The sequence below is a fragment of the Toxotes jaculatrix genome, chromosome 3 (genome assembly GCF_017976425.1).
Source record: "Toxotes jaculatrix isolate fToxJac2 chromosome 3, fToxJac2.pri, whole genome shotgun sequence".
In the NCBI taxonomy this organism is placed as follows: Eukaryota; Metazoa; Chordata; class Actinopteri; family Toxotidae; genus Toxotes; species Toxotes jaculatrix.
The window spans coordinates 26,769,328-26,778,408 of NC_054396.1; the positions used below are offsets into that span (position 1 = coordinate 26,769,328).

Consider the following 9,081-nt stretch of genomic DNA (forward strand, 5'->3'; position numbering starts at 1 on the left):
CACTCCAGCCCAGGTTTGGCTGTTCCTGGTCTGACAGAGGAAGAAGTGCAACAAAGGAGAGAGGTGAACACAATTTAAATTCAATAAATCAAATACACAGTCACAATGTGTCCTCTCTCCTTCACCCCTTACTCCAAATGTTCATCCCACACACATCACCACCAGCGGCTCACACCAGGATCAGCATTCTGATAAAATCTACCTGAGAAAGAGTGCGTAGAGCATGTGCCTTACTTTAGGGCACAGGGTTTCCCTGTGACACTGCCATTTCCTATATGTAAATTTACATTGCATTTACATGGCCTGAGAAGCAAAATGTGGGGGGGGGGGGGGATACACTCCTTGGACAGAAAGAGGACGACATTCAGAGGGAATTTAGTAATAAAATCAAACTGATTGTTTATCCCTCCATGTTCCTCACAAGATGAATGTTAACATCTCTTGTGAGCCCTTGAGTTTCCATCTAGCACCACCTATCTCGGTAACGTCTTCTGACTGTAATGTACTGTCATGTTTTTTTGTGTGTTAGCCCTATGACACGAACATGAGCTGTACTTAATGTTACAGGAGTCACAGTCAGTCCACACAGGGAACTTTCAAACAGACACAGTGAACAGAATCAATCCTGTCTCCTAAAAACTATGTTTATATCTAATTTAAGTAGTTGTGAAACTTAAGTAAATGTGAATAAAAGCGACGACGCACATTTGAAAATCAGATTCTGCATATTCTGCACCTGCAAGCTGTGATGCACCGTTGTCATAACAGAGTGAATAACATGAACCAGTTCACATGGAAGACTTGTTCTTACCCCTCTGAGGGACCAGCCGTCAGGAGAGAAGAGAGAGGGAGGAAGTTTTCTTCTGTGGCTTCGGCCTGATGGACGGACATGGAGAAGGGATGAAGGAAGAAAAGAGGGAAGGAAAAAGAGACACATGAAAGGAGAGGAGAAGAAAAACAATGGGAGGAAGGAGGACAGAAGAAGAGAAGGAAAGAAAATTAACTCATTAACCTTCACTCTTCCTCAACTTTTGCAAACAACAAAATGTCCATCAGTAGACCTCACTGAAGACAGACACACAGACATTAGACCTCTGTCAAAATAAATAAGAACCAAGCACTTTGCAATCTCTTGTTTTAATTAGTACAATATAAACATCATTTATTATTAAGGTGTGATGTTGTAAGCCTCATTTTATCTTCGACTGAACTTCAGGAGTAAAGACTGTGGATCCATCTTCTGTATTAAAGTCTCATGAGGACGAAATCATGTGACAGTGTGAACAGGAGGAGTGATAATAACAAGCAGTGACTCTTTCACTGTACATCTGAGAATAAATATTCCATTGAGACAGAGTTGGAGGCAGGATCATTTTCCTCTGCATCTCCCCGGAATATTCAGGGTGTTACGGCTCAGGTTTGAGGTTTGAATTTGACCAGAACCCCCCCTGGTGGTTTCTGCCAGTCCGTGCATGAAAACCATGAATGAGCTAAAAGATCTGGAGCAGTGATTTTCAAAACAAACAAACAAACAAACAAACAAACAAACAAACAAACAAACAAAAAAACTAGTTATCTATTATCTGAAAAACTAAAAAAAATGGATGGATGCATAGTTAAAAAATCCAGCTTCTACCATTCAGAGTGTTAAAATAAATATCTAAACAGTATCTGCTAACACTAATGAAGCAGAGACTGAAGCAGACAGAGAAGAAACAGAGGCTGTGAGCATCATCCAGTCCCAACACATTAGTCCTGTCCATGTTTCCTGCCTTCTGACACCTCACCTGAATAAGGAAACACACACACACACACCAACGTCTGCAGAGTTCTGTCTCTCTGATTGGATGTGTCTTACAGCAATGCTCTCTGGGACTTGTGGTCTGAAAGCTGTTCTGGACTCTAGGAGTCCTTCAGCTCAGTGTCTCAGCGTTTGATTCCTGGTAAAACTCTGCCCAGAACAGAACAACGCCTCCCACCTCAGCCTCCACCTGACTGCGACCCTGCTGAACCTCTGCACCGCTTCCAGACACAACAATCCACATGTGACTCCACAGAGGTGAAATCCGACCAGAACCTGGGGCTGAGGCAGGAAACTGCTGTGAAGATCGGGCAAGATCAGAGAGAGTTGATGCACCTCAGGTTTTTAACTGCATGGAAATTTACTGACGATTCTGAACCCCTGAACATTATTGATCATTGCTACTCAGCTGATAATCGCACTGACACTTTAATTTGAAGAACCGATCAGTCAGCAGGAGATGACGACAGAAAAAGAGGCAGAGGTCAATGTGTATGTTCTGTGATTGCACTGATTTGCATTTGTGATAAGAGGTGAACTCACAGAACCAGTTTCCCTCGTGCACCAGTCTGCAGTGGGGTATGTTTGGGCAAAGGAGACGTTGTTTGAAGTGAAAAGGAGTAAATAAAACCCCCGCAGCAAACTGCCCCCTGCCGCAGGGGTGGAAATATTCTGCTCTGGAGACGAAACATGGAGGAAGAATGGATCCCAAAATCAGCAAGCTCTGGGTGCACATGTCCTGAAGTCAGTCGAGAAAGTGAAACTGAAAAGAGGCCGGCTTCTACAGCAGGTCCCCCCTGGTGTTTGGTCAGTGGTCACTGACTGTCGTGATGCATTGTGGGACAATTTGATACCACTACACAACTAACTGTTAGACACATACAGTGTTTGGTGATGGATCCACAACAAGTTGTTACCAGATGCTAACGAGACGCCCGTGGTATTTTATCAACAAACCTGAAAACTACAAACACAAACATGTTCTTTAGTCTGACTTAAGTTTTGTACCCTGTTCTCCCTCTGTGTGTGTGTGTCTGTGTGTGTGTGTGTGTACATTACACGTGTTTAAGTGTGTGACTCATTCATTCCTGGGAGTTGCTGTGCTTTTTCCAATAGCACAAATCATCCCACCCTGTACACACACACACACACACACACACACACACACACACACACACACACACACACACACACACATTCATTCTTGTCTCACTCTCTTTGTGTGGACACCCGTTGACATAATGCATTCCCTGACACCTAACCCTGAACCATCACAACTAAATGCCTAAGCCTGGCCTAAAACCAAGTCTTAAACCTAAAGGAGCACTTTAACGTTGTGTGGAACAGCGAAAATGTCCTCACAATGATGGTTGTCAAAACACAATTTGTCCACACAACCATAGAAAGACAAAAACACACACACACACTCATAATCCAGATCAGAGGTGTGTTTGCTGCAGGCTCTCGCTTTTCTCTCTCTTAGTTTTTCTCTCTCTTTCTTCTCCTGTTGAATCTCTGATCACCTCCATCTGTTTTTAATCTCTCCCTCTCTCTGTCTGTATCAGTAAACATTCAGTTTTCAGATGTAAACACGGTTCTGAAGCTCTACCGACACACTGTCTCACAAACTCTGGTTCTTTTTACATGTTGTTGATAGTTTTGACAGTTTTGAGGATGTGTTTGGTGTCTGTGTATCCAGACCATGATTAAAATAGTCAGAAAAATGGAAAATCTGAACGTCTGTTCGAACAGCTCCACAATGAGTGAGAACGTTTTATCTGCGGATGAAGACTCTGTGATGTGACCGAAAGCCCCAGAACAAGCAAGTAAGAGGACCTTTGGTGGAGACTGTTTTGTGAACAGCTGTTTAAAGAGCCAAGAGTGAACTGTCAAGCTTAATTTTTTTGTTATTATAAGAAAACTTAAAGCCTCTGTGATTTTCTGAGACTCAGATTTAATATAAAATACCAAGAAGACAACAAGCTAATTTACAGCTGGACAGACGTAGACGTGTCCATCAGAGCGGGCAGGTGGGATGATGTCATTTCCTGCTGAGGGAAAAGTTGATATGATGTGAGGACACTGTTCAGGAAACAGCAGAGGAAACGGCGCTCAGCGCGTCAGAGGAAAAGCTGAAGCTAAATGAGCTTCTTTCAGAGAGCAGCTGATCTCAGGTCAGACCAACGAGCCTCGACTCAGACCTCAACTCACACATTTTCATTTTTACTGTTCAGATTTTTCCTGTTTTATGTCTTTAAACTTAGTTTCAGAACAAAAACATAATACACTACACTAATCTGTTTTTGTTTTACCTGATTATTGTTTGTTGACTTAGACCTGTTTTATTTTTACTATCTGTTTTTATGCTGTTAAATGTGTATTTGCAAAATGTAAAGTACAGAATGCAACAGTTTTGTTTTGTTTTTTATTTCAGCTCAGAAAAACTGTGACGCTCTGGACTGTTGCTGACATTTGACCTCAAAACTGTTAAGCACCACACACACACACACACACACACACCTTGTGGAACTGGCATGGCGGCATACTGCCGACAGAAACACGATGATTAGCGACAGAACAAAGCAGCAGAACAAACATCACCTGAACAACATCTTCATTGTCCCTCGACAGCAGCAGAACCACATTCCTCCAGCGATCAGCAGTGACAGGCCACCTCACAGCTCCTCGTCTCTTATTCTGACTGTTTGGCAGCATTCACACGTAGGACACACTGCTATGGCCTTTATTAAACATCTGGGGAATTTTATTGTGTTTGTTATAAATTCAAAACACAGACAAACGATATTTTTTAATGAGGAAAGTTTCTCTGGTCGAGCTTTTCAGCTTCCTTTGGCTTCTAGGTTTGTTTTTACTACATTTATTTGACAAATGTAGAGAAACTTTTAATATAAAAAATATATATGGTAAGTTTATAGTATAATGCATTGTTGTAGATAAAACTGGCTTGTCATACTTCCTGTGTCTGAGAGGTGTTATCAAAAAGAGTCTTCCCCCCTAAACTTCTCACATGGTTTCATTCAAACAGCTGTTTGAGGGGAAACTCTTCACAGCAGCAAAGATTCTAGAAAAACCAGACAAATTACTACAAATCAAAGCTGTGGTTTGTTTCCTCTCCTATTAATCATCTCATGACCCCTCAGATAAATCCAGTGACCCTCTGGAGGGAGTCCAACCCCCAGGTTGGAAACCACTGAACTGTACATGAAGTAGTTAAAACCAGCTGCACCTGGAGCAGCTACAGCCATAAAATGCAGGGCACACATTCATGCATCTTAACAATCTAACTTATGATTTTTATTATAGGAGCCAAAGGAGCCGATTTTCTACAAAACCTCCTGTAAATTTAGCCGATGACACTTCTGCACTTGTACTTCAGCACAATTTTAATTTCAGGACTTTTCACGTCGCTGTTCTGGTGCTTTTATTTCAGAAAAGGATCTGAGTTCCTCCAGTCTGTGTGTGTGTGTGTGTGTGTGTGTGTGTGTGTGTGTAGACTTTCAGCTAAACAACAAATAAACATCATTCCACATTGAGCTGTTATGTTGACAAACTGTTTATAGAGGACTGTGTGTATGTGTGTGTGTATGTGTGTGTGAGAGAGAGAGTGTGTATGTGTGTGTGTGTGTGTGTGTGTGTGCAGACTATAAGTCACTCTCAGGCAAACTTGTGACTCACTGAGCCGCAATAAAACCTCTTTTCTTTCCTTCTCTCTCTCCCTCTCTAGGACACTGTCTGTTTCTATGTCTCTCGACCACAGATCACACTGACCAGACTTTATCTTCTCCACAGAGCCTGATAACGTTAACAGACAGATAGACAGACAGACAGACCGGCGGTGGAGGAGTTAACTCCCTGTCTCTTCACATTCCTCTTCTCTTACTTTACCAGAAAAAAACGCCGATTGAATCTATTTTTTTTCCCTTGTTCTGTAACCAGACCCTCAGAGACTCGGTCTCCTCCAGTCCCACAGTGCAGCTTCTCACCTTGAACCCCGCTGACATCCATCACCTGCCTGCATCGGACTGCAGCTCCTCCCAGAGATCCACCACAGATCCACGGTCAGCGGGTTAAAGTAAATAAATAAACAAGCACTGAACCGACGCGTGTCCGGCTGCTGCCTCTGCTCCGGTCACCGCAAACAAACTTTTCTTCTTCCACAATAAGTAAAAGTCAAACTTCAGGCCGAAGATTCAGCTGAACAACAAACTGTGTGCAGCTGTGATTCACTAAATCCGCCTTCATGCAACAGTCAAGCTCCAGCAAGGATGACACATTTCTTTTCCGCTGGCACCTTCAAAATAAGAGCCGCGGATGGACGACTGAACGGTGATCATAGATTTGGCCAGTAAAATCAGCATTAAAGGCAACAGACGAGATGAGAAGTATAGCACGTTAGTCAGCCAGCTGAGGCAGTTAGTCCATGATTTAACAGAAAATAAATCAGGATGAAATATTTAAAAAATGAAAATGATAGTTTTAGTCATTCATCAAGCAAAACTTTTTAAATCTAATATATTTTAGCTTTTCCAGTTCTAGTTCTGATACAATACCTAAGTTTTGGAATAAAAAACTTAATACTAAAATACTTTTTACTTACTTTTATTAATATAAGCATTATACTTTTTTAAATTTAACAGAAGTTGTTCTCAAATGTTAGATGTCCAGACACAATCAGCCATATACAGGAACTTTACCTAAATAAATAGATAATGTCTAAAATATACTATTTAAATCAGAGACTCTCAAAGAATAAGCACAAAAGATCATAAATCTGATCAACCATTAAGTGCTGTGCAGTAAGAAAGCTAGTGCTTTTATTTTGAAGGCAGGCTATCTCAGGGCTGTGTGAGTTTTAGAGGCTTCTGTTGTTTTAAGTATTGACGCTTCATAGATCACACACTAAAGAGATGTCTGCTGGTTTCCATGTCAGTGAACAGTGCGTGTTGCACTGTAATAAACTGAAACTCGTTTGTCAGCTTGAAGCACATCAGAGACAATCACCAGTCATAAAGCTTTATTATTACTTCTGTGCTGGAGGATGTGTGATTTTTATTTAAGTATTTAATCGTCTGTTTTCCTGTTATACTACTTTTTGCTACAGTTGTGTAAATTGCTGCAAATTTATTGTGATTTTTTTTAGTAATTTAGGTAACTGAAATAAAACTATACCTATTATTGTAATCACAAACTCTTAACAGTCAGGCCTTGAAGAAGAAGATGAAAAGAGGAATGTTTTATTAGATGACCTTATTTATTTCCTACATTAAGGTACTATAAAACAGTACATTTCTAAAAAAAAAATGTAGAAAAATAGGAAAATAACAATCTAACTATACAAAAATTGAAACAGAGCAGACATTTCCAAGCAAAAATAAAAAAATACAAATAATATTTACAAGCAGGAAATGCTGAATCTTCCCTTCCAATAAACTCAGATCTGAACCAGAAGTCGTCTCTCTGCTTTCAACAGCAACATTTGTGTCAGAAAATAAAAAGACGAAATAAAACTTAAAAAGTTTGTGGGATCAGTAAGTGAGATGACACACAGATGCACATTTCCACCAGGAAAAAAAAATATCAACAGTTAGGAATTATTAAAATAAGAACACAATAATGTGATAATAACTGCTTTGGATTTTTAAATTAAAATTATGACTTACGATTATGATTTAAGAAGCAAATACTTTTATTTACTTTTTCATGTACTGATTTCTTGTCCTGGCAGAAATTGACTTTTAAAGTGGTTTACTTTTATAATGCCCTCCTCCTCGCTGCTCCCTGCAACAATGTTAGACAATGATTACAAAGCATTAAGAAGTATATAACTATAAATGCACCATTAATATTCAATACATTAAAATATGTAACCATAACCTTAACAATGCAAACACCAGCCAAATTAGTCTGAGTTGTATATTCTGAATTGGTGAATTAAAATGCAGAGAAAATAAAATTCATAAAACTAAATTTCAGTTCAACATGTAATTCACACAACTCTTCCACCGTGTTGTATCACATTAGCAGGTTTTAGTAAATGTCTGACAGTTCATCAGAATGAATCTGACAGATTAATGATCTGTGATTAAACTGGTCGTCATGTTATTTGCTGCCTCAGTGGGTCAGTGTCAACAAACGTTTAGCCGACTTTTCTGTGCTGAAAACATTTTAAAATAAAGTTTGCTGTTAAAAACATCACAGCGGAAAAACCCTCAAAAAATGAATATTGATAAAATACCAACTGTTTTAGGAGAATTCCACTTTCTAGTGAAAAATGCTTCTCCTAAAATAAAAAGGCACATTAAATGAAGAAAACTGCATTCACTGATGTGTTTTTCCTCAAAGTATTTAGTGTTTACTTGTGTTTGGTCCAAATGTGGAGAGTAATACAAAAGACATCCTCTTTAACTCCACATCCTTGACGTCCTTTAGGTGTCGACACATTCAGCAGCTTTGGTTAAAAATCTCTGTGGATGCCAGAACCTCAGAAGCTGCTTTGGTCCCGGAGGATGTCGCTGTCGTCGAACCTCAGAACAGGTTTGTGTTGTTGTGTCTTCCTGTGTTTCTGCATCAAAAAGTGCCTGAACAAACAGTGTTTCAGCGTCACGTTTTGGTACCACACATCAACTCGTACATGAGTCGGCTGTCTATCAATCAATGAAGATGCAGTGCTGAGGCAGTCTTTGGTCTGACCGGGTCTTCTCCGCCACCGTCTGCGGACTCAGTCCTTTAAAAATCCTCCAGGCAGGGCGACCAGAGAGGCTAACAAAGTACCTCCACTACCAGGCACTAGTGGCCCAGCACTCAGTGGTTACCATAGTTATAGTAGCTATCAATGTTCTAGAACTCAGTGGTTACCATGGATACCTGGGCTACTGTCCTAGAACGCAGTGGTTACTATAATTACGAGGGACTGCTGTTCTTGAACTCGGTGGCTCCTGTAATTATTAGAGACCAGTGTTGTAGAACACAGTGCTTACCATGTTGGTGGGGGACTAGTGCTCTAGAATGCAGTGGTTGCTAGGGTAACCAGCAACCAGTGTTCTAGAAACGCAGTGGTTACCATAGTTACCAAGGACTAGTGTTCTAAAAACTCACTGGTTACATAGCCACTGGGGACTAGTGTTGCAGATGCAGCAGTCAGTTACCACAGAGAGGTGTTCTTGAATCCAGGGTCGCCATAGTTATCGTACTAATCGTACATATATTATTATCGTACATATTATCGTACTTATAGTTTTGTTTCCGTGACGATCGGATGA

The 9,081-nt window shown here is 40.4% G+C and overlaps 1 protein-coding gene across 4 annotated transcripts in view; it reads right to left on the bottom strand.

Annotated features, from left to right (window-relative positions):
• Positions 1–9,081, bottom strand: part of arhgef3 (Rho guanine nucleotide exchange factor (GEF) 3) — a 29,998-nt gene extending 20,917 nt beyond the window's left edge. For 2 of the 4 annotated variants that reach the window (XR_005893843.1, XM_041033477.1), the window contains exons 1-2: positions 5,806–6,034; positions 812–876 (exon numbers count right to left, since the gene is read on the bottom strand). Coding sequence is in view for 1 of the 4 variants with exons in the window: in XM_041033477.1 (XP_040889411.1) it covers positions 812–876; positions 5,806–5,827 (87 nt within the window). In the remaining 3 variants the exon portion in view is untranslated. Of the gene's footprint in view, positions 1–811; positions 877–5,805; positions 6,035–9,071 lie in introns of those variants that run through there. The other 2 variants (XM_041033479.1, XM_041033478.1) reach the window with 1 other exon arrangement.